Here is a 25903-nt window from a genome sequence, read left to right as displayed (position 1 = left end):
AGAGGCTTTAGTTGTTTGTTGTCTCACCAACGGGATGCATTTTATTAATCAAAGCAGCACACATGTGACACCATATTGTGAAGTACAGCACACACGGAGCTGTTGTATTCAAAGATGTACGTTCCTTTAATACCACAAGGTGGTGCAGTAGGCTAACAAACTGGTGCCATCAAACTGCTCATCCCAGTCTCTGCATCTCCAAATACTGATAAGAGCAATTGCAGTTGATTTCAAATCGGCATTTTCTTAAACTTCGACCTAAACATCGCAAATAATCTACAGTATCCCGCTTTCTTTGAGACCTGTACACACCACATGTCAAATACTCAATACGGCTCCCAGCCTTGTGTGTCTACGGTGCATTGTTCAGCACCCCATATAAATAATCCTACCTTAACCACAACATGCACAAAGAATCAACAGAAGGCCTTTGGGAGGCTTTTCGCCTTGTTCACTCTTTTCTTTCTTTAAGTAGAGAGTTTGCACAGCTGTCCGGGGAACACAAATGGCATTACACTCTCTTCCTGTGGCAGGACATCTGTTGCTTTCAGCTGGCATCCCTTCTGAGTCTACTGGAGTGTGCTTTATGCAGCCTGGTGGCATTAAGGGTTTTTGAAGGGTTTCATTCCAATGTAGAGGGTGACATGGTACAGTTTTGTGTCAAATATACAAAGGAAAGCCAAATTGCCAGTATAATTTATTTTCCTTTGTACTTCATATCAAAAGACACACTCGCGTAGATCTCGGATAAGACCGCAGAGATAAACCAACATCACCTTAATACACGATAGGTGAATGCATGTACTGAGACACATGTTACTAAAGATGAGGCCTTGATTAATATTATTGCAGAAAATTGCAATGCATTCATACGCATCCTTCTGCAGCAGCTTGGTCTCACAGCAGCCTTGGACCGTCTGACTGAGGAACTCTCCTCCCTCCATAAACCTCCCAGTACAGACTGACTGGGAAGGAGAGAATACTAATTTGCATCCCACTGAATCAACTTACCACTGTCAGCGCATGTTCTCACGTCCCCTGCTGAAGTCCGATTTTCTATTAATGACCCTGACCATTTTCTAAAATGAAAAGAAATTCAGTGGTGCTTTAAATTTTCGATCTCCAATGAAATTAAGCTTGGTTGGTTGACTCATCTAATTTGTATGAATGTGTGAGTCAGACAAAAAAAAACTATTCCAAATTGTATAAGAAGTGAAAATTGTTTTTTTTTTTATTATTCAGTCTTCTCATTTGGATTGAGCACATTTGTATTTTGAGATAATCTTTGCATACTCCCGTCCAGACTGATATATGGTTCGGCTTAGCCTTGCGTCCGTGAAGTCCACATGGAACAATCCAAAACGAGCCCTGAATCCATCAGCCCATTCAAAGTTGTCCAGCAGTGACCATGCGAAATATCCACGGACGTTGACCCCATCTTCTTGTATAGCTACATAAATAAACACAGAGAGGAAAAACTATTTTGTAGAAAAGAGTTAATTCAGGTTTTTAAAAACAGAAGTATATTGATTTTATACTTTAGGAGGCTACAGCCCTCAATGACACATCACAAGATAAGCATATTACATCCCGTATTAAGACATCCGATGCATCCAAAGAGCATGAATTATTTGCAACAAGCAAAAAGTACGTACATGTATGTATGTATGTATGTGTGTGTGTGTGTGTGTGTGTGTAACCTAAGCAGAGGGGCTAAAACAATTATCATTTTCTCTGAATCTCGCCTTTAAATAACTGCTATGCCATTCTACAGAAACCATCCGAACTCCCGAGCGAACTTTAAATATCCCTGTCAACGACACATGCACAGAGTGGCCACATGGTGGTGCCAAAACCAACAATTCTACTTTTAGACATTAACTCCTTAGCCTTAAGGTCTGGAGGTGAAATAATAATAATATAAATAATGGTTTCTCCCGTTTTCATAAATTAATGAAAAAATATCACCAGATGATTTTTTTGCACTATTATAGTTTTCTTACCTTTTTGAATTTAACCTTTTTTCGTGATATATGTAAATAACCCAATTAATAAAACTTGACCCAAAGATTCTGAAAATTGTAAGAAATTGTCCATCGTGCACAGGCGGTGGTTTTGTCCGTGATGTGTAAAATAAAACAATGGTAAGAATTCTTGGTGCAACAGCGACCAATCTTTGCATCTCTGCTTTGTGACACATTTACACCCAATTGCAAGAGGTGAAGGCGTAACAGACCACATTTGATCTTCTACTACTCTCTGCTAATGGCAATTTGCTCATTTCCAGAGCAGATCTACCAGCCATTACCTTTAGCCACTTCCAAGATGGTGTCCTTGTAGAACTCTGAGCGCTGGACATCCTCAATCTGCAGCTGCCCCACCTGAGAGAAGCCGTTCTCGGTAATGTAGACGGCTGGGTTGTTGAAAGCGTCCTGAAAAGTCATCATGGGGCAAATATTATTGTCAAACAAGGCATCTCAGCTGTCAGACATTCCAGGGAGAGACAGATTGGTCTACAGTGTGCCGTTTAGCTGCATTTCAACGGTGCCAAGCTCAAGCTAATGGCCTGTGACAAGGCACAACAGCAGGAAATTGCAATTGCAAACACTTTCAGCAAAGTAACTGTTTCATTCAATGTGACAGCGCTAATGAAGCATCAATGTGTTTCTGGAGGTGTTAAAAGGAGATTACCGAATACAAAATCAATAGCAAGACACTAAACAAATGTCAGGGTGTTCTACTTGTTTGGTTGAAGGCGATTTGTCTTCTTGTAGGGCAATTCAGTTTGATGCCAAGAGAAAAAAGAAAAATGACTTCCCATTTCAGCTGATTGAGTTCACACTCAAAATAAGGGATGTGTTTGGGCCTTGTTTGGGGATATGTTGTAGTGATGTGGACTGAGGGAAATTAAATAGAAAATGACCGCAAAAGATGGACCAGTAGTTGTAGTTTTACCTTGATGTACTTGAGAAGTTTCCTTAAGCCACGGGGCACTACAGCGAGCCAGGACACGCCACAAATGGGCCAGGACGGATCCAAAACTTCTCCTGCATCTCGGTCGCTCTTCATGCACAACGTCTCTCCACAACCTCCTCCCGCCTCGATGTTCCGAGATGTGTAGTAGTTCAACGCAAAGAAGTCCGCTGTTCCCAAAATGGCAGGCTCCTCCTTTGAGAAACTGGGCAGCCTTGAGCTACCGCTGCATCCCAACTTCTTACTTTGAGCGTCGACGGCAGATCTCATTATTTCTGGATAGTCTCCAGTTACAAACACAGGCCAGGCGAACCAACCTAGTGTGAAGGCAAGTTGTCGTTGAGTGGCGGCGATATCCTCGGTGCGACCTGCGTGCAACGGCTCAAGCCAGTCGCTGTTGATGGCCAGGGACACCGCACCCTTCTGCTCTGTCCTGTAGAAGGAGTCGTAGCTGTGCCAGGCCATGGCGTGGGCCCGCAGCATGTTATGGCCCACTAGGTAGGCAGCGACTCCCGGTTCTTTTAACCCCGGGGCGTGGATGCCATCTTCGTGGCCCAGTTTGGCGCACACGTAGGGCTCGTTGATGGTGATCCAAAGTTTTACGCGGTCGCCGAACGTTTGGAAACAAAACTTTGCGTAGCTGTCAAACAGGGTCGCTGTACCCGCTGATTTCCAGCCACCCTGATCTTGAAGAGCTTGAGGCAGGTCAAAGTGGTAAAGTGTCACCATCGGTGATACATTGCAGGCCAGCAAACCATCAAGCACCTTGTTGTAGTACTGTACACCTGTTGGACACACATCCAACAGGTGGTTAAGACGTAACGAGGTGAAAAGGCAATGCAACCATCTATTAAAACCAAAAAGAGCTTGTTCCATTGTGTCGCTCTGGATCTAGGTCCAACGGGGATATGGAAATACCTTTTTGATTGACACGTCGTGTCGTCCCATCAGGCAGGAGGCGAGCCCAGGAGAGAGACAGACGATAGTGTGTCAGTCCAAGCTGCTGGATACACTCCAGGTCCTTCTCCCACAGCTCGTAGCTGTTGCAGGCCTCATCTCCATTCTGCTCCCCAAACACTCTGCCTTTCTCGTGACAAAATGTGTCCCAGATACTTGGTCCCTTGCCGTCTGCCTGCCAGCCACCTCAATGTGCACATAGAGGTTGTTTCATTTTATAAAAGTATGAAGGGTGCTGACATGAAAACAAATCACAGTAATGTTTCTGTTGGGATTTGTGTCTGTCGATGTCACAGACTATCCTTGTGGAGATTTTTGTAAGAGTGTCAGCTTTTACATTGGGGTCACCTGCGAGCTAGTTCATTTGTTCCATTAACTGCAAGCAGTCTTTGAGTTGGTCGTACATTACAATGGTGAACAGCGTGCTCTGTATGGGTTGTAATTTATTAACGCCCATTACATTTAGGGATACAACATCTGGTATGAAACAAATTACCTTTTGTGACCTTTGTGTCCTGGTGTGTGCTATCTACAGGGAGTAGATGCAACATCATAAAAACCTGTGCAATCTAACGGGATCCAAAGGTTCTTCAAAAAAAACAAACCTCAATGGAGCTTATGGTGTACAGTCTGTAAGAGTGGTGTGGATTCAGCTCTGGTCATTTTTAAAATCATTGTTTGACATATTGGACTTTATTAGAAATATACTGGATAAAGCTCACGCTATCTCCCATAATGCAATAGTTATAACATCGTCACAAACTAGGGCAGAGGTAGTTTGTAACGTTGCAGACTTTCCTGACACACTAAATGTGATCGCAAGGATAGGTACTTTTGCATATTTAATTTAAGAACAATTGAAAACGTTAATTTTTTTTAAAACGCAAAGTTCAAGTCTCAACGACACCTAAACTTAACTCTTTGATGTAGATCTATTTTGAAAAACTGCGCGAGTGTTGCTGATACATTGTGTCCAATTCATAAATCTCGTGGTTGTGTTTACCTACCTTCTATTTGATAGGCAGCAGTTCCCGCTCCCCACGCAAAGTCTCGTGGGAACATGTTTCTTTTAGGATACAGGAATCAAAGTCGTTATTATGCCTTACTATCTGCGTTTTGTACATCGGATGTGAATGTCTCATAGGAACCTTACATTTAAACCTATTGTTTGGTTTCCGTGCAGACAACAATGCAGCCGCACGACCAGGAACAACTCAAATATGTGACGTTCAGTGGTTGTCTTGTAAAGTATGATGTACGAGCCAAGGCTTTTTCTTTGCGTCATTCTGTTCGTGCAGCACACCTTAAATGCTGTGGGTAAATAATTAGCCATAAGCACGTTAGGTACTGGGGTCGGCATTTCGATATTCCCATGAAAGTTGTGTTCACGACTTGGGATCTACAAATCTTCCGAGGGGAACTTGAAAGCAGCAAAGTTATTGCGCCTGCCCGCCTATTTGCGGGAGCGCGCACAGTGTAAAGTGAAAACTACCAGACGGTGAAGCCTTAATGATTTATACGGCAAAGTGCGGTTTAAAAACGTTGTGATCTTCTTTGTGGGTTTCATCAATGGTGATGATGAGGTTTGATGATGTAACAGTGTTTGATCCTAAAGTGTCTGAAAAGGAAGTTAATGGGGGGAGCATTATTTGGCAATAGGTCTATATTATACTTGACAGGTTTTACATCCTCTCCTTCTCAGACCTTTAGGCACTTTAAGATCAAACATTGTTACCAGCTCATATGATTTGTGCTCTTTTTAAAGGACAGTCTGGATTTCATACATGTAACACTCCTGAGAAAGGAGGGGATGTGATTCTCTGCAGGCAATCAAATATGCCCCTGCTCTGCTGAATAATGCCTCCAGATTGTAACTTTTTTCTAGAGATCTATGACCCAAATGCGGTTATCAGCACATATGTCTGGACCATTTGGGCTTGACAGTGGAAATTCTATACATTAAATCAGCTGAAATCTACTCATTTTGCACAGTTTGCTGCATGGGAATAATGTTACGTCCTGTACGCAGAGTCGCAGACAAAACCGGTCATGGTGCTTGTCAACGAACCCCAATGTGCTGAATGCAAATAAACAAGTGGAGGTGAAAGCATAAAGGCCTGAAGGCATATGTTCTCTGTCATGTGATGCATCCAATGCTCTCCTCTGGTCCCGTTTTCTATCGAGTGAAGGGACTCACTCAACCTGATCTTCACAAAGAAAATGGATTGTTTGCCAAAGGGCAAACACTTCCTTGCCAGCTAAACGATTGTATCTTGCAGCTTCAAATAGCTGCAAGATACAATTGGATTTTTGAGACTTTGTCTTTGCATGGCTATTGTGGATAGCAAACTTGTTTACAGGCACCAAACGGAAGAATGTGGGATGGAAAAGGTATTCAGAAGAAGAAGAAAAACTTGAGTTTTGGAGGCCTGGTCAAATAGGAGCTATAAATGTTCTTTTCAAATTGTTGGGTTAATGTTTTTGTGTCTTATTCTGCAAAGTTAACCACTGTGAAATACATATAAAGTGAAGTAGGTGTAAATGGTAGCATATAATGGAAATAGTCAGGTAGGTACCATCAAAAATATATTTGGTGGGCTACAGTAATTGAGTAAAGTCGCTTTCCACTGCTGAAGCTTGAGAGGTAAACCCTACATGCTCAACTGATCAGCCTCTGCTGAGCGTTTTATTCTGAAAAGCGGACCGGATACAGTTTGAATGCCGAGGGACTTGACAGTGGCGTGGAGCCCGGGGCAGAGCCATGGGAGGAGGACTTCTCAATGGACAGAGAACTGGTGTTGAATACTTTTTCATAAACTCAGTGGAACTAGAAAAACAGACGCAACAAGCCGCTTAAGTAATAATTTTTTCTGCGATGTAGAACTTTGACTTTGTTTCCCGAGCATTAGCAGCACAGGAGTGAGCTGAGGAGTGTTGTAGCGCTCGTGAGTGTTTTATTTGGGAGTAATTTCCTGTCGCTCCCTGGAAAAAAAGGGGAAAGTTTACCCGTTGTTGTTGTTGAGATATTTATGTAATTAGCAATTAAAGCGGGGGTATAAAAAAAGGGGGAAAAAGCCTGGGCGTGTTGCCCAAAGTTAGTGCGGATAACCTGGGACTACTGCAGCCGCCTCCCCGTGGACAAGACACCACTAAGCTGGACCCACGCTCTGGACAACAAAGAAAAACCTCTCAACAACCGGACAAGTTATTTAATAACCAGCGAGCACACCCAGCATTTGGAAAACTGCGGATTCGTGGAGTTGCAGGAAACGGAACAGCACGCTGGGATGGAAAGGGAATTATGAATGAGTGGTTTGGCAAACAAAGGAGGACACCTCTGTCGGACTGAACACCGCCGAGCAACGGGAAAAGCCCGAAGAGAAATGGAGGAGGAGAGCTCGCTTGAGCCAAACAACACACTGGCAAAGGTTTCATTTTTGTCTTTAACGCGGTCCTTTTCATAACAAGGCCGCTCACTGTCTCCCCGTTTCAGTATCAAAACATTATTTCCCCCATTTTTCGCCGATGCCGCAGTGGTTTTCTGGTCGCGTGTGAAAATGAGGGTGGATCTGCTGCAGTTGTTTGTGCTCGTGGTGCTCGGCGGTTCGGCGGTGTCATTTGATTGCAAATCATATGATGAGCGCCCGAAAAGCGTTGGGAAAAGCCTGCCCCCCGACAGGAAAGTGGTGTGCAGCAACATGGAGCTCCATCAGGTGTTACCCCCGGACTCCTTCCCCAACAGGACAGTCACGCTGTGAGTATACAGGAGATTGTATACCTAATACAACACACATAAGTTACATATTCCTTGTGTCGGCTTCTAAATCACTGCAGGGACTTGACATGTGTTTATACTGTTAAAACTACAGAGTTTACAAAAAGTCATACTTTAGCATTACCTTAATATATCTGTGACTTACTTCATCCAGTTTATATATACAGTTGTGTGAAAACGTGTTTGCCCCCTTCCTGATTTCTTATTTTTTTGCATGTTTGTCACACTTGAATGTTTCAGATCATCAAACAAATTTAAATATTAGACAAAGATAACACAAGTAAACACAAAATGCAGTTTTTAAATGAAGGTTTTTATTATTAAGGGGGAACAAAATGTGTGAAAAAGTAATTGCCCCCCCCTGTTAAAACATAAATTAACTGTGGTTTATCACATCTTTGGAAAGCTGAGTTCAATTTCTCTAGCCACACCCAGGCCTGATTACTGCCACACCTGTTCTCAATCAAGAAATCACTTAAATAGGACCTGCCTGACAAAGTGAGGTAGACCAAAAGATCCTCAAAAGCTAGACATCATGCTGCGATCCAAAGAAATTCAGAAACAAATGAGAAACAAAGTAATTGAGATCTATCAGTCTGGAAAAGGTTACAAAGCCATTTCTAAAGCTTTGGGACTCCAGCGAACCACAATGAGAGCCATTATCCACAAATGGCGAAAACATGGAACAGTGGTGAACCTTCCCAGGAGTGGCCGGCCGACCAAAATTACCCCAAGAGCGCAGCGACGACTCATCCAAGAGGTCACAAAAGACCCCAGAACAACATCCAAAGAACTGCAGGCCTCACTTGCCTCAATTAAGGTCAGTGTTCATGACTCCACCATAAGAAAGAGACTGGGCAAAAATGGCCTGCATGGCAGAGTTCCAAGACGAAAACCACTGCTGAGCAAAAAGAACATAAAGGCTCGTCTCAGTTTTGCCAGAAAACATCTTGATGATCCCCAAGACTTTTGGGAAAATACTCTGCGGACTGACGAGACAAAAGTTGAACTTTTTGGAAGGTGTATGTCCCATTACATCTGGCGTGAAAGTAACACGGCATTTCAGAAAAGGAACATCATACCAACAGTAAAATATGGTGGTGGTAGTGTGATGGTCTGGGGCTGTTTTGCTGCTTCAGGACCTGGAAGACTTGCTGTGGTAAGTGGAACCATGAATTCTGCTGTCTACCAACAAATCCTGAAGGAGAATGTCCGGCCATCTGTTCGTGACCTCAAGCTGAAGCGCACTTGGGTTCTGCAGCAGGACAATGATCCAAAACACACCAGCAAGTCCACCTCTGAATGGCTTAAGAAAAACAAAATGAAGACTTTGGAGTGGCCGAGTCAAAGTCCCGACCTGAATCCGATTGAGATGCTGTGGCATGACCTTAAAAAGACGGTTCATGCTCGAAAACCCTCCAATGTGGCTGACTTACAACAATTCTGCAAAGATGAGTGGGCCAAAATTCCTCTACAGCGCTGTAAAAGACTCATTGCCAGTTATCGCAAACGCTTGATTGCAGTTGTTGCTGCTAAGGGTGGCCCAACCAGTTATTAGGTTTAGGGGGCAATCACTTTTTCACACAGGGCCATGTAGGTTTGGATTTTTTTTTCCCCCTTAATAATAAAAACCTTCATTTAAAAACTGCATTTTGTGTTTACTTGTGTTATCTTTGTCTAATATTTAAATTTGTTTGATGATCTGAAACATTTAAGTGTGACAAACATGCAAAGAAATCAGAAAGGGGGCAAACACTTTTTCACACAACTGTAGTTTAAAATTAAACAAGATCACTCGACAAGTCCTCTTGTTGTCAGCCACAGACCAGTCTTTTACGGCTGCATACTGGAGGCTAATAGTGTAAATGTAAACCCTATGTAATAGTAACCGCCTGTCCTCCAGTAGTGATTCACACAAGATGGAATTTTGGCTTCTAAATCAGTGCTCACACAAGTCACTTATCAGGCCAAACCTCCAAGGCATTTTAATAGAGCTAAGAGCTCATTAGCTAGTGAGTTAGTAAATCCTTCTGGTGTGTTTTTTTTCTCTACTTGTTAAAGATCTAAACTCTCTGCTGGGGTGTAGTTTGTGTGGTGCTTTGTTATGGACGAGACATGTCTGCTTTTTAAAAGATGTCAAGAAGTGCACTTGAACATAGTCATTATACAGAGTTTTGGGTTGGTCCTTGATTGGTAATCAACCACCAATGTTAAGGTCACACACATATGGACAATGGACTGAGCACAAGTGGATTTCATGAACTCATCGATTCATGAAATCCTACTATGCTGACTGATTTTCAAACCATGCCGGATTTAATTTAACAAAGTGTTTTGGGCTTGTTGGAGAGTGCTTGGTGGAACAGAACAACTGACACACACACAAAAAACGAGCAAAAAAAAACCCGAAATCCAAAGCTGTGCTTCCAGTGCACTTGCTTTGTGGTGGTGGTGGTGAGCGATGGGGGGGAAATCTGAGAATACCAGGGCAGGGAGCAGGAGTAGAAAGCAAATAATAGACTTGAGGGAAGGAAAGAAAGGGATAGGATTGGCTGGTAAAGTTGAGTGAGTTTGCAAGTTTTAACCTGTTTACCACCAGTACGTTACTTTGAAGCACTTTCCAACGGTATACATTGTTACATTCTGCTTTCCATAGCCTACACACTGGTTTGTAGTGATTTCAGGACCGTTTCGAACTACAATTGCAGAGACTTGCTTGAGGTCGGTAACCCCTAAGTCTTTATTTATTGCCAAAATGACACAATTGTAGCATGGGATTGGGGAAATTGTAGAAATACATAAGCATGTTGTCTGTGATATGTTTCTGTAGGGTAGGCATTGTTAAGCGCAGAGGGTTTATGTTTGCAGTCATTTTATTAGTTGCTGGAGCCAAGAAAAACCTAATTAGGCCAGTGTGGTTAGGCCTGGGTGGAGCTGCACACCTGGCAGCTACTCAACCGAGAGTTAAAGAGAGACCTGTCAGTAAAACAGGCTAAATGCCTCTCTTTAACACCAGACTATCCTTTTTAAAAACGATTTACTCGTCTCTCCCTAACAGTATCGGTGTCTCACTAGGACTGCATCATAACACACTTCCACATTTGCCTCAACACCTGTTGAGCTGACTCTGAAATCGCAGATGTCAACTATATTAACATAGATATAAACAAAATGTTCAATTCCATGGCTCAAGCAAGTGCCAGGCTCCTCTGGATTTAGCATTGATCTCAAGCACTGCAATGTGGAAGATTGCCTTCAAAGGGGTGCCACTTCCAGGAACACCTCCCAGTCTCGGCTTTTGTATTTGTTGACATTTGTTGTCATCCATTGTAGGAAAACAACAGCACTGCCTTCTTCAAGAGGGGCTCTGTTCACAATTCCCCAGAGACATGAGTGGCAATGAAACGGCCATTTATGTTGACTGCATCGTTTTTGGGTGTTAATTTACGACCTGTAAAATTGGCGTGCCCTCTCAATAAGTCTGGTGGTCCTGTTTTACGACTCCCCCCACTGTCTCGTGGCGGGGTTGACCGTGGCCGAGACGCAGCTGGTCTGGACTGCAACAAACTGAAGAGGTCTCAGCTGCCAGGAGAGACCTTTCTCAGGCTTGAAGACTATTACCAGCCATTATTTCTCCTTGTTAAGCCAAAGCAGAGCCCACCCCGTTTAGCTTTTCTTACTTATCTAGTATGAGTGAATATAATTATCGCTGTTGTCACTAGATTCTGTTGCGACTCACGTGACAGTGACTTTTTTATGATTGGTTTAGTTTCAAGACATTCAAAGACAGACCGTCGATTTTGTTAGCTTTCAAGGAAGTAGCATCTTATTGTTTCTTTGGCTTTTTTAAAGCGATGTCGACACTTTTCATCGAGTCCTTTTGGGTTTCCGTGGCCATGTTCTCTGAATATGAAAGACCTGGATTTTAAGGGTCTAAGAACTTTAACTTAAACAGTGTGTTTGTAATTGTAACTAATAGTTTTTACTACTCTTACTACACCAAACTGTCACAGTTGACTAATCAGTTACTCAGGTTTAGGATAAAGTTATTTCTCTAATGCGATGGTGGCCACATAGTTCCCTTGTTATACGGATGTTTTGATGTAGTGAGTTAATTAAAGGCCTTGCTAGAAACGACAGTATAAGCCAGGTGTGATTAGAGACCTGTTCCATTCATCATACTGCCCCCCCCTTTAAGATTTCCTGTTTCTCTCTTCGGAAGTCTGGATCCTCCTGAATAGCAATTTTGATCAGGCTTAAAAAAAAGAGAACATAAAAAAGTGATTCGGAACACAAAGCAGATTTCTTTGAGAAATCCCTCAACTACTCTGCAGGCTTTATTGAACCACTGGGAGGATTGTTTTGACTCCACGCCAGAAAATGTAGCCCAGATACTCTCACATGATGTGACTTACTGTTCCCTCGACCTTTTTTTTTCTCGCCACAGTTAAGTAGCTTTTATTTTCCCAGACTTTAAATGATTGCTGGTACTAGTTTACTCTGAGGTGGGGTGCATGTAGTTACTCTGCTCTGAATGCTGTGATGCATTCCCCACGTTTGTGCTCTCGAAATGTTACCGCATGCCGAAGTAATCCGAGAGGAAATGACACAAATGTGTTTACAGCTGGCCTGTCCTCCCATGTCAGTGTAGGCCTCGGCTAAAATACGAGGGCATGAATTCCACCTTTGCCTCGCATGGAAAGATAAATCAGGCTGCGTGAGTAGTCTCCATGGGCGTGTTCATGAGCGTTGTTTATTTCTGTCTGTCTAATGTTGTAGTTTCAGCCTTGATACCCCTGTCTGTATTTCGTCTTTCTGTGCTCACCCAGCTCATATTTCTTTCCAGGTCTTGTTTAGTGTAATCAGGATGCTTTTCAGAGGAGCACCTGGGTTAGACAGTGCAAATAAGCGCACCTGGTTTTTGGGCCTCTACAGAGAAGCGCAGGATTAATGTCGGGAAGAAAGCAGGGATTTCCTCCCTCGCTGCAGGAAAAAGAACCCACAGTTTGAGGACTCATTGGAGTGCAGTAAACGGTCTTGTTTCACAGCAGAGCAAACTGGCAGTTAGGGTTACATTCTCATCTGGTTTCCTTGAGACTTCACTACATTTGTGGAGAAGTTTCCCTTTGGGTGTCAGATCTTTAAAACATCTCATGTTAAGTACAGACACGTGACTTTGGAATGCGCCGTCAGTCCATATGTCAATCATCTCATGTGTTTGTTCTCTTTGTGTTTGTGTAACTACAACACAGGTGCCTGCTGTCATCCGAGTCTTCAGAGGATTTTGTTTTTGTTGCTTTGCAGGCAAGCCATTGGTCTAAAGAAGTGTTCCTGTGTTTTTCATAGTAGTTCTGCAGTGTTTGTTAGCAAAATCCCGAAGGCGAGGCACCGACAGCTGTGCATTTAGTCAGTTCGCAGCCTTTTCATTTCACAGACCTGTTGAGGTTTGACTTTGCCAGGTTGCTCTAAGTCTCATTTAATCCCAGACAAACAGCTCAATTTAGTGCGTAGATATGAGGCAAGGCTGTGCGAGGCCTTCTGTCTAGTTAACTCTACTGCTCACCTGCTTTCATCCTGGTGTTTGCATATGGATCAGTTTTTTTCCATAGAGCTGTAAGGTGAATACCTTGCTGGAATGGCCTGGCCTGTTGGGTGTTGAAGGAGGATATTGCAAGGCCTTAAGTTTGATTTACAAGAATGAGGCTGCAACAACAGCTTGTACGACCCCTTTTTTACCTTGCACCAACACAAGGACTTAATGTTAAGTGCGATTTACAAAAAAAATCCTCATCGCAGTCTTTTCTACTCTTTGGTTCCTATTCTCAAAGTAAATCCAAGTACTGCAGATGTTTTGGATCATTCTTGGAACAAGAAAGTGCTGGTTAACTGCAATAATTACCTTGGCAAGTCGCAGCACCCCAGCCATTGGACCAGTTCCCCTTTCCACCTGAACCGAGGCCCACTTTTCCATCCACTATATTCAGGGGGAAGTCACTCTAGAAGGGGTTTTATGAGCTCAACTGCAGCTTGAAACTTATTTGAAAACCTGTTGAAGGGTTACAGCTCTCCGTTCTCGGGAGTTCTTTGTCTACAATCCTCCTGAGCATAAAGGAAGTGTTGAGAGAGCACAAGTTGGCTCTGTCCTTAAGACGCCATGTGGCTGCGAGGGGAGTGTGTAGTGGCTGGCCATTTTCAGTCCTCCTCTGGATAATGTGCCTCCAGCCAGAGGCGTGTGTTTTCGGAGGAGTATTTCCTCAAGTGAAATTAGGACTACCGTTGTCCTATTTACTCATTTTAAAGGTAAGATGAAATCGGGGCCAATGCGTTTAGTTACTCTCTGATAGAAAGGAGAAATTTGTGTTTTCCATAAATGTCGTTGAGATTTATAGCATCGGTATCAGGAGATACAGGATGTGAGATCTGGTAGGATCCCCCTGTAGCTTGTTCCTGGCTTGAGCTCAAGCAAGTCTTATCTGTGCATCAAGATAAGAGAGGTTCCCCTCCTCCATCGTTCGAGGCCTAGCCTGAAGACATTCCATAGACTGTTTTTCAGTCTGGAGACCTCGGGCCGACGTCCAGACACAGACTGTAAGGAAGCAGACGGTCTAGTTGCAGACGTCCTGAGGGCGCTGGAGATGTTGGTGGTTAAATGGCTCTCCATACAAATTTGACGCTTTGCTATATCATGTATATTGCTTGTCAGCAGTGCTATGTCTTTCTCACCAAGGCAAGTGTAAAGAAGACTCAATTTTGCAGCCGCAGCAGTTTCCAACGCACCGAGGTCACACTCGTGTCATGAGTAAGGGAGAGGGACGGGGCTACTGAAGGAGCGAAAGGGAGGCAAAGATAGGAAGGATGGAAAGAGGGCAAGTAAAGGGCTTATGACTCTCAGGAAGACAATTCCTCACAGTTTATTTTGACGGACCGTAGAGTCACAAGGCTAGAATTGTGTATTTATGCAGCCAGACTAGAATCATTCCCAGACATGCTGTTTAAGATTCATAATCTATTCTGTAAACCTCCGGGAAGAAAAAAGGCCCGTTTGTGCTGCGTGTGACCTCAAATAACTTAACGTCAATGTGGTTGAGGGTCTACTTGTGACCACTCCACATGTTTTCTTATAGACTTCCTGTTTGGTAAATGTCGGCATGATTGGCCATGCTTTCGTGTCGCCACGTTTACAAAATACATCAGTTTTTGTGCCCTCTTTGTTCCTCTGTAAATTGGCTTTGAATGCCATATGAAATTGTCAGGCCCGAACTAAAGATGACTGATATGGTGCAAAAGAGATTGTGTGGCTCAGGTCCGATCTGTTTGGTGGCACCTGGACGTTACTCAACATTTTCCAGATCCTGGTCTTCAAGGGTCAAAGGATACGTACAGATTGTAAAGGCACATTTGTGATATTGGACTACAGCAATTAAAATTGGCTCGACTGCTAGTTGGCCCCCAACTGAATGAGTCACTATCTTAAATTCTGGGGCATCAGTTGCCAACATTGTCAGCCAAACATTATGAGCTTAACTGCAAGTTCTGTGTTGTGTAAGGTGTTTTTGTGCTCTCTATATTATGTGGATTGAGTGGGGCATTCCTTAATTCACACAGGCCTCATGGTAAATGCATCCCATTGGCACGCTAACTATTCTGCAATATAAATGAGACTTTTGTGACCGCAATCTCTGGAGGCCCAGCATCTCTGCCTACATCATCAGATCATGTGTACGCAGGCGGTGATATATAATTTGCAGCCTTGTATATCACCATGTTTTAACATCTGCCATTTCAGCATTCAGAAGCCTGTGAAACACGGGAATCATTTGTGTGTGAGCACTCTCTCTGAGCGGCACGGAGCCAAGCAGCAAATCTACAACGAGCCTCCACTGTCCAACCCTGTAATAAAACAACCCCTCAACACCCTATAATGACTCCAATCTGGCCCCAGGATTGTGGGTGCAACTGGCATGTATGTCACCCCCCCCCCCCAGCTGGCCAGAAACATATGCTAACCACAATTCCCTGCTCGGGTTTGGTGCTGGGAGTTAACAGTGCTATTGATTCCTCCAGATCTTTTGGGAGTAGTTTGGGGAGAAAGTCTGGAACTCTCTGGGACTTAGGCACAAAAAGTGGAGCTTTACTTTGTCGTTAGGTATGCAGTGAATCAACTTGTGCCGTGAACGGGGGAATAAAGTGGATAATAACATCTGGTTTATTACCCGAGGAGGAAGCAATCAAGAACACACTTGGATGTTTTTCAAGCTTGCTTTTATTTTTGTGGTGATAAAGTTAGTCTATGACAAATTTTCTTCTGTACCAGGTTGTGTACTTGTTGCTTGTATTGAAGGTATATGCAAGACATACCTCAGTCTGCTGCTATGATTATCTGCATATTGCATTACATTTAATCAGGTGTTAAGCTGTAAGTATAAGTTTTCTGTAGACTCCTCTTTTGCTACCGTAATGCCAGAATGCTATACAGAATCACAACTGGGGCAGCATTTTGCCGCTGTTGATTGGTTCAGCTTTAAAAAGTAAAGCCCGCGTAGTGGAGGCTTTTCTTTACGACAGTATTGCAGAATCAATGTGTAAAAAGGGCATTTGCTGCTACAGATCAGATTATAACGAACATTCCCAGCTGATATTTTGGGTACTGTGGCAGGCTTTAAATTTATTAAATTAGATTTAGTGTGATATGAAACACATAAGCTGTCACCAAAAGGGTTTTTTATATTCAAACAACAGAAATGAATGGGTAATATTTTGGGGACTTTATTCATTTGATGCACATTACATTTCAATAGTTGTATTCTTTTCTGTTTCATTGAGTTTATTCAATTCTTCTCCCCACAGAATCTTGAACAACAATAACATTCAAGAACTCAGAAATGGGTCCTTCATTGGATTGTCTACACTTGAAAAATTGTAAGTATCATTATTATTTTCCGTATTCTGCCAGTGATTTGCATGGGGCATTAATGTACAGTATCTTTGTTTACAGCCATGTCTGAACTTTTCTCTGCTGTTGTTTCCAGTGCACTTTCAAAGAAAAGCTTTCCTCAGCAATTGAAATATGTGCATTAAGATTCACACTCCAAAACATTGAACAATCTCAGCTTTAAAAAGGGATGTTTAAGACATCAAGGCTGCATGTATCCATGAAAAATCACCAATGGACTTCACAATGGTGGGACTTTTGTTGTGAAATACCGTCACAATATTTCACATTATATCCACTAGTGCATTAGCAGTAGCCATACATCACTCCACAAATGAAGCCTGGGCTTGTGGAGTAGGTTTGTAAAACACATGTTGACCTCGGGGGAACATACTGGTCATAGAAAATGAGAGGGCACCCGCACAGCACTTAGCCAGTCAGGATTATCAGTCAATGGTAGAAGACTGGAGATGGCACTAGAAAAAGCTAATTATAGTTCTAGCCCCAAGGGTTGGTTATTGTCTGCCTGGCGACATACTCTCAACATACAGCTGCTTGCTTATTCTTGGGATGGGGCCCACTTTTTCTAGAGCAGTAACGTATAGGCACCTCATTGCTTACCCAGGGGAGAGGAGACGGAAATGAGTTCTAGAAGGTGAAGGCATTTGTTGGTATAGCCGTGGATAGTCTCTGAGATTGCTTGAACAACAGAGAGATGTCGTCCACACCACGTGACTCTGACTTCGGAGATTGGAATGTCATTACCCGCGTTTTCTTCCTACGGAGATTTTAAGAAAATGGCTCTGGGCCCGCACATATGGGCCATGGGTGATTTATCACTCTGGAATGGCTTCATGCAGATAAAATAACCAGAACTTTAATGGCCGTGCTTTTACCCAAGGCTACAATAACACATGACTGCACTGACATGGAATTCTAAGGGCACGTCAGTCTTATTGGTCTGGTTAAAAAGTCCCGAAATTATAGAAGGTATATGAGGCCAGAACCATTTAGCCTTGTGATATCAATTCAGAAATAAGATTTTGGTTCTAATCATCTGATTTAATTGGATGGCCATTCATTTTATGATTCACGTGCTTCCTGTTTCTTTGCTATACTTGCTAGACAAATCTATTTTTAACACATCATGCAGAGCTGGTATGCAGAATTATACACACATGTATAATACTGCATTTGATTCTACAAGTTTCTTTGTCATGGAACCTGCCGATACCCCTCACAGCTGTACTTCCAAAGTAAAAGTTTGTACATTATCATCCCTAGATTGTTTATAGATTTGCAGGATAACTCCCCGTTCGCTCCTGAATTGGGTCAAATATTAGTTTTAAGAGCTCAGGTCGAGAGGATAAACACGAGGCTGTGTGCTGAATGTGAAAAAGAAAACTTTGATCTTTCTCGGCATAGTGAGCCCTTAAGGCACTTATGTGCTTTGTCTGTGAACGGCCTGTCAATTTGGTTGTAAAACTCTGTCCTTCCTGTCTTTGCACCAATCCACAGGCCGGTTTACCTCCGAAAGCGGCTCCCATTGTTGCTCTGAGACCCCCCACCCCACTCCTGTCCACCCTCAACCAGCGAAGCGAGGTCGCTAGATGGCTTGCTTGCTTTTGTCATTGTAATGAAGCCAAGCCGAGACCAGAGGTGTCACCAGTACGATTTTCAAACGCACTCTGAATGCTGGAGCCTCTCCCTCTCTCAAATGTCCCTCTGCCCTCCCTCCTACCTTTTTATCACACGCCCCCTTTTTCTCCCCAAGCTCCCCAGTCTGTTTGAATGAGCCGAGGCTCTCCGTCTTGCCTTCCACCCCTCCTTCTTCCTGACTTTTCTTTCCTTTTTTTTTTTTTTTTTTAAGTCCACAAAGAAACTCTCCCTCATTTGGACTCTGCCCGTATGCAGTCGTGAAGCCTGAGACAGCAGCTGGCTGTGAGCGCCAGAGAGGGGTAGAGAATTGATTACGCCTATCCGGCACTCTGCATGAAATTGCAAAGTAACTGTGGAGACCGCTGTGTTTTGTCGGGGGCCAAAGGTGCCACTGCTTGGAAATAAGCCACACAGAATCCCCATTATCACACTCCTCATAGAAATAGGAGCCAAGCTAGGCGACCCTCACATGCTAATTCCTTGCTAAATCCGCTGCTGTGGAGGAATGCTTATTGTGGAATACAGAGCAGGGATAACCGCTCCAGTGTGCAGTGTTTTCTGGAGAATTAGTTCTCTATTCATGAATGGAACAATGCCTGTGGAAGTAAGCAAGTAAGACATAAACATAAAGTTAGTTTGAAATGGATATTGCAATACTGCTTTCACCAAGTCACACGCAATAAGACGCACCCTCGACAGCCTTGCTTTAAAGTGAACCTATGTAACTATGACAATTATAGGATGACGGTAAATGCTAAAATGTGACGGTAGCACAAGTAGAGAGGCGTAATAAAATAAGAGCACTGCCCTAAGTAACATGAGTAACATAGCCGTATCCGCTCAAGTTTTGCTAATATTAGACACCAAAAGTTGGTAAGTTCTTCTTTCAGAAGTTACATCGTCTCGCTAGAAACTGGATTTGTGCAGAGAGTTTGCACTGTAGGGAGGGAAATATTTTTAATGGGTTCTGTAGTTCTTATTAATTATCTATTAACTGGGAGCCATCCATCATTCCTTGCAACTGTTGGCTTGTTTAACACACATCAGTTGCTCTCTCCTCGGAGGGAATGTTGGCGTGATGCCAGGAACCAGCCATATGTATGTGTATGTGTATGCATATGTGTGTGTGTGTGTGTGTGTGTGTGTGTGTGTATGTATGTGTATGTATATACATACATACATACATGAAAAGCTGGTGTTTTTCTCTGCAGACGTATGAAAAAGGTGCCAGGTCATGTGTGGTCAGCGGTCTTTGGATTCTGAAGTGCAGTTATGGATCGTTAAGTATGGACTGGTTTGTCCATAAGTAATGGAAAAGAGTTATTTTTTTGTCATTAGTCGTAGTGGTTACTGCGGGCAATGTAGCAGGTTTCCACAGTGTGACTGATGGCTGAACTGTGGAGACCACCTGCAGATATCATTCAGTGACTCTGTCCTCTAGAATGAAACCATATTTAGATATCCTCCTTATTATTGGAACTTTTAAAACAACTTTTGTTTTTACATTCAAACCTTCAATACAGTAAGTGTAATTCTCATGTTTGATGTACGTAAACGCCTATATGTCAGAATATCAACAGTGGTGATAGTGTCTCTGTTATCTGGTTCAACCTCATTTTGTAACTAGCACATCTGACCAGTGACTCATCCGTAAGTTGGCATTCTGAACTTTGAGGATTGCTGTTTGTGTCCTGCTTTCCTTCAACTGTAACTACTGCAACTCTAAACAAAGTTTACATAAAAGTAAATTAGCTTCAAATTAATAGACTCGGCGTGTGTTCACACATCCTAAAAGTCCTAGAATTGGCCCTTACTGGCCATGAAGGTCTTGAAAGGCTGTCTTTAGATTATTTCTTTGTCCTGCTTTCTCATTCTTCTCTCAACACCCATGCACGGAGAAGCCATCTCTGCTAGCTCACATCAAAAGCTTTATCACGCGATAGGTTTCTGTCTCTGACTTATCTATGGCTACCTACCCACCTTCAGATGACAGCTCTCCCACATCAAACGGGCAGAGTTACCCAGAGGCCCTTTGTGTGGGTTCAGCTGGCGACTAGAAAGCCTCCTGAACCTCCACTGTAATGAGTGACTAGGCAGTGCCAGTGCAGGTGAGCACCGCAGGAATTCTGTGACCGCAAGCCTTTGAACCTCTGGGGAGGGAGGATGAGTGTGGGGGTGTGGGGGGGGGGGAGAGCCACAGAGCACCTTTGAGAGTCAGGTTTTCAATGACAACGGCTGTGCATTAAAGATCAGTGGGTGAGGTTGGTGGAAGTCGGGGTGCTCCAGTTGGATAGAAAAAGAAACCCATGTATAAATATACTCCACTGTGCGTATTCAAACCGTATTATCTTTTACTTGCCATGTTGATGCTTGCATGAAATGTTCATTTCAAAAGTCCAGCGGTGCTATGTAATTAGAAGATTTAACGATTAGTCTGCAGAATACGGAACCACGGCCTGCTAAAAGTTCATAACTCGTACCTATAAGAAAGTCAATAAAACGCTTAGATATATAGTTAGCATGAGTCGCATCCGATAGCAGCTGCAGATTATTTTTCTGTCGTTTGATGATCGACTAATCGTTGCAGCTCTACTATTTTGTTGTAGTTAACATTGCTCATGAAAATTCTCCTTTTTTCCCCGCTCCACAGGGACCTGCGGAGTAACCCGATCAGTCATATTGAACCAGGCGCTTTCCTCGGATTGCCAGCACTCAAAAAACTGTAAGTAGTGGTGGAGCTTCCGCAGCCTCACGGTCTCTTTCATGTGGTTTCTGCAAGTATGTGTGCACTCTACATTCACACACTTAGACCCTCTGGGACTACACTGAGGTCTTCTGTTATTATTGCACCCAGAAGATCTAAATCCTAGCTTTTTTTGTTTTGAAAGGCAGTTTGAAGCGCTTGCTTTAATTATTTGCCATGTGAGAACAGTGGCTTGTGAATATTTTAAGTGAAGAGAAGCCGCTTGTTCGATGTGTCCTCTTGTGATTATTTGACATTTTGAAATGTGGTTAAAGCCATTTTTCTTTTGGTATTTTAAAATTGGCAGAACTGTTGTGTTTTCATGAATATGTTGCGGATCCATGGGGTTTCGGGGCCGTGCAGGCTGTATGTGCAAGTGTTTATTCAACAGCATTTAGTCAGAGACTGCTCTCAGCAATGACACAATAACATATTGTGTTTGAAGCAGCTGCTATTTTGCAGCTATGCAATGAGTTGTGCATGTTCTGGCAGGTCTAGAGTGTGTCCAGTGTCCATAAGGGGGCATGGTCAAGCAGCGGTCTATTTCTACTGCCTTGTTTTCTCTGGCCCACTGCCAGAGACCACTGCAGACAGCATGATGCCTTAAATACTTTCACACATTAGAGAGAGGGGAGGCTAAATAAACGTGTGTGTGGTGTCTATGAATGTCATGCGACGATTATTTTGATATGCAACGAATACATCTGGGATATGCGGGGTGTGTGTGTGTGTGTCGGAGGTCAGAAGCTCTGTGTCTGTGTGTGTGTGTGAGTGTGAGTGTGTGAGAGAGAGAGAGAGCGCGCGCAAGAACACAGCATGACTTGGAATTCATCCGACAGTAAGCAGCCGCTGCCAACACAAACTTGAGCTTGGCTGCTGCTGGGGAGCAATAAGAGCGAGACAGGAAGGCAGTCAGCTCCTTGGCTCAGACCCGGTCTCATCACCCCACCCCCCCTCATCCTCACTGCATATTCATTCTACACTCGGATGGATTCATGCGTGCCTATGTGTCTTCTGAAGACTGAAGTCTTCACCCCCCCCCCACACACAAGCTTTTCATAAAGACTTTCCCTGTCATACCATGGAGTGATCTGCAACCGCACATGGATGTTTGTTCCAGGAGTACAGTTTTGTTTTTTGCCCGAGGGTAGCGGAGTTTAATTGGCCCCCGCCGCCCGCCTCGGTTAATTTCAAAGGGTGGTTGTCACTCACTCGACTGTGAAAGGGAGGGAGCACAGAAAGGGGAAGATGAGCGGAGGAGAGGATGAGGTAGTGCTGGACCCTGGGAATGTAAACACAGAAGCCCGACATCAAAGGTTGGCGTCCAGCACTACACATCCACTCTATTTATTCCCTAGTTTTGTAAAATGGGAGTGGAGTTAATTGGCAGCAAGAAGTACATACAAATAGATTTTTTATAAACATTTATTCGACATACCTTTGGCACATGCTTCTCCACCTTTCTCTTCATCCGTAGCTTTGATTAGCAGTCTTTGATCTGTGTGTCTACCTTCCCCCTCAGGATTACCTATTTAGATTTCTTCTCATTTTCAAGACACGCCTTTTGAAGGGGCCCATTCATCGCGTGTGTTTTGTCACAAAGCGGTGACGTGGGCTTTTAAAAAGAAGGCTGCGGAAGTTTGGATAATTGTGGGTTCCACACATCAAACACGTTAGTCTTTTTGAAAACGCTCAAACGGTAGTTGTAGTTAGTTTAGTCGTAGTCGTGCCATGCTCTGCTCCAGGGGCTACGCTGCAGATTAACTCGTCAAAAATGTAACTATGGATATACCACATTGGAACCACACGAACTGTGATTGGTCAGCATGGACTGCTACTGATGCCAGTAGAGATTTCTGAAAGTGAAGACATCTTGAAACAAGTTATGGGGAAAAAGGCTCAGATTTCTCCTCCTTTTCAGTAGCAAAGTGCTCTCCACTGTGAATGTTCTGCTCACCACAACTCTCACACATTGTCACGGTGAATGTAACCGTGTGACCTCCCTGGAATAGTCTCATATTTAGTAAGTCGGCGAAAGAACGTCAACACGGGTCACTGTGGGAATTATAATCGGAGCATGATGCGATGTTGCAGTGGTGCATTACCAGGAGAAATCAAACACTGAACTATAAATCAAAACCTGTATGTGTTTCTGCGGTGTGACTCTCGTTAACCCTTCGCCTCGACCATAAATCCAATTTATCTCTGTCCTTGACTCCGTGTTCAACACGGCACATGCCAACTAAAGTGGATACATGAAAGAAATGTCAGCTGTCACTTTTGCATCTCAGGTTTTTCCTAACGTGAGGTTGAATTTATTAAGTAATTTTAACCGTCAGTAGGAAAGAAAAGTGCATCCCTTACTTCACTTCCTTCAAATGTATTCAAATAGCCTCAACACTCAAACCCTATGGACTCATCCGGCCTCAGTGCTCCTGACTGTGCATTCCACTGACAGCTGAACAGTCCCCGCTCGAGCCTAATCACATCGGGCTATTTTTTTTTACCACTGCTCCTCGTATCATTCACAACAACTCGAGCCCCGCACTGAAACAATCCTCCGTGCTGTTAATGTGCCACATGCCCGAGGCTGATGGTGTTTGGTATTGAATACCAGTCGACTAGTAAAAACAGATGGAGAATAGAGACGTGAGTCGTGTGTAGCCAGACAAGAAAAAAATCCCTGATGTGCATGAGTTATGTTAGTTCTCACGATTCTTGAACACAGTAAAAGTGAGTTAAAGTAATAACAGTATTCGCCATCTTGTCTTAAGGCCCTTGAGGTGGCTGTATCTCTAGGATGGGAAGTGAGATGAAAGTAGGCCTTTAGCTAGCGGAGAGCCTCCTCCCTCTGTCGGCTGTGTTATCCTTCCCCCGACACACAGCGCTCGCACAAATTGGCACGCCCTGCTATAGGCGGCTTTTTCTTCTCTTCCAAGTGGAACTAATAACCTCACACAGTAAATTCCCCAGCTGGTACCTTAAGGACCAACACCAATAATTACATAAATGTTCAGATGTTAGCGTGTGCCTGACAGACGTTTTCCAGGTATCATTTTGTGTCAGTATGGCATATTCCTGGAGCACCCCAGGACACAGTTTAGCTGGTGGGTCGAGGTAATGATCTGTCTATTCTCCCAGGCTCTTGTTTCTTCACATGGCACTTTTCCATGATTGGATCATTCGCAGAAGAATATATGTTACAGCTATTGTGGAAAGGTGCTAAGAGTCTGAGTCTTTGAGTCACTATGGCTGTGGTTCTCTCTCTGGGAAGTTAAAGAGCGTGATTGTGTTAAAGAGCATGATTGTTCAAATGTGTTTACCTTATTTCTCCAAAAAAACAAACTTTTATGATAAATAATAACCTAATTTTGGGGTTTGTGGGGTCCCAAACCACAGGTGGGGAAGCAGCGTATCGGAGCATGGTGTGCTAAAGTTAACCTGGAGCCTCCAGTGAACATTTTGTCTTTGCAGCCACTTCTAAATGTTTGCACGTTGAGTGTAACGCACAGTGGCAGGATCAGTCTTTTCCGTGTTCGGCCGCAGAGTCGCCTTTGATTCCCTCTGAAAGGCATCAGACACTTCCATCGGATGTTTGCCAGAGACATCATGTCAGGTCACATCCAGAGGAAAAAACACACACTTTTGACATTTTTTTGACGTAAATCACAGGCGATTAATCGTCTCCCAGAGTGTTACCCTGCCTTTGATGTGTAGGTTCTCCCTGGAGGCCCACACGGACACACTGTCTCAAATCACCTTGAACGTTGTAGTCCTGTCAGCTGAATTTTTGGGCTCTTTGCCTCAACCCGTCTGTTAAACTTAGCTTTTTTTTTTCCTTTTTTTTAAACCCTGGTACGCTTTATCTCCGCAACGTCAGCAATTAGTATCATTTTTTTCACGTAATACAATCACATTTTTGTTCCTTATGTTGGAAAACATAGCAGCCCTAATGCAGCTTGCTATTAGCTGCCATGTTGTGTTGTTTCTGAACCCTGGAAGAAATAAACAAGAAACTATTCTTTCTCTGTACCACAGGGACTTGTCCAACAACAGCATCGGCTGCCTCAACGTGGACATCTTCAAGGGTCTCACCAGTCTGATCAGACTGTAAGTCTGTTTAATAAATATATGAATGGTGTGCTGAAACAAGCATTTATGTAATAGACTAAGATACATGATCAGTGTCTTCTTCTTCTCCAGAAACCTTTCAGGGAACATGTTCTCTTCATTGGCCCAGGGGATCTTTGACAGCTTGGTGTCTCTGAAGTCTTTGTAAGTATGATGAGAGCAATGTTACTTTGTACTGAAATAAGATGCAAGCGGGACATCTGAATGTCTCCAATGAAAATGACTGCCATTTTTTTTTTTTTTTTTAACAAGTGGCGTAGAAGTCATAAAACGTGTGTTTCTATACACCCACAGGGAGTTTCAGACGCCTTACCTGCTGTGTGACTGCAACCTCCTGTGGCTGCTGCGTTGGATCAAAGAGAAGAACATCGCGGTCAAGAACACCAAGTGCTCCTTCCCCCAGTCTCTCCAGGGCCAGCTCATTACCTCCATCAAGCTGGAGCTCATCACCTGTGGTAGGGGACACAAACCTGGAAAAAAGCACACATTACGTCCATAGATTTGACACAGCGAAACGATGTCGCCCCAAAATAATAGTTTTAACACTCTGAAACGGAGTCATTTGTCATTTCGGTGACACGTTCTGATGCGTCATTTGTCCAGTCCCAGACATCTTGAAAGGTTGAAATAAGTCATGTTGAATTGTGGCACAGATTGTCGTGTCAAAACGGCGCACAGTCTCTTTAATGTTTCTTTTTTTTGGTATCAGCAAGGCTGCTGGTGTTTGGAGAAC

At 43.4% G+C, this 25903-nt stretch overlaps 2 protein-coding genes across 2 annotated transcripts in view; one reads left to right on the top strand and one right to left on the bottom strand.

Moving 5' to 3' along the window:
- Positions 1-1207: 1207 nt before the first annotated feature.
- Positions 1208-5085, bottom strand: gba3 (glucosidase, beta, acid 3). Its single transcript, XM_031851411.1, has 5 exons — positions 4938-5085; positions 3892-4116; positions 2956-3758; positions 2309-2432; positions 1208-1450 (listed from the first exon to the last, which is right to left on the bottom strand). Exons 1-5 carry the CDS (start codon positions 4990-4992, stop codon positions 1248-1250), a joined length of 1410 nt encoding a protein of 469 aa, XP_031707271.1. The 5' UTR covers positions 4993-5085; the 3' UTR covers positions 1208-1247.
- A 1587-nt stretch (positions 5086-6672) lies between these two features.
- The window catches only part of adgra3 (adhesion G protein-coupled receptor A3), a 28562-nt gene continuing 9331 nt past the window's right edge, over positions 6673-25903 (top strand). The window contains exons 1-6 of the mRNA XM_031851082.1: positions 6673-7684; positions 16553-16624; positions 20947-21018; positions 25078-25149; positions 25243-25314; positions 25465-25625. Coding sequence (XP_031706942.1) covers positions 7488-7684; positions 16553-16624; positions 20947-21018; positions 25078-25149; positions 25243-25314; positions 25465-25625 — 646 coding nt within the window. The 5' untranslated portion in view covers positions 6673-7487. The remainder of the gene's footprint in view (positions 7685-16552; positions 16625-20946; positions 21019-25077; positions 25150-25242; positions 25315-25464; positions 25626-25903) is intronic.

The sequence above is a fragment of the Anarrhichthys ocellatus genome, unplaced genomic scaffold, assembly GCF_004355925.1.
Source record: "Anarrhichthys ocellatus isolate YVR2014 unplaced genomic scaffold, GSC_Weel_1.0 scaffold11, whole genome shotgun sequence".
Taxonomy (NCBI): domain Eukaryota; kingdom Metazoa; phylum Chordata; class Actinopteri; order Perciformes; family Anarhichadidae; genus Anarrhichthys; species Anarrhichthys ocellatus.
This window is presented reverse-complemented; position numbering and strand designations above follow the sequence as displayed.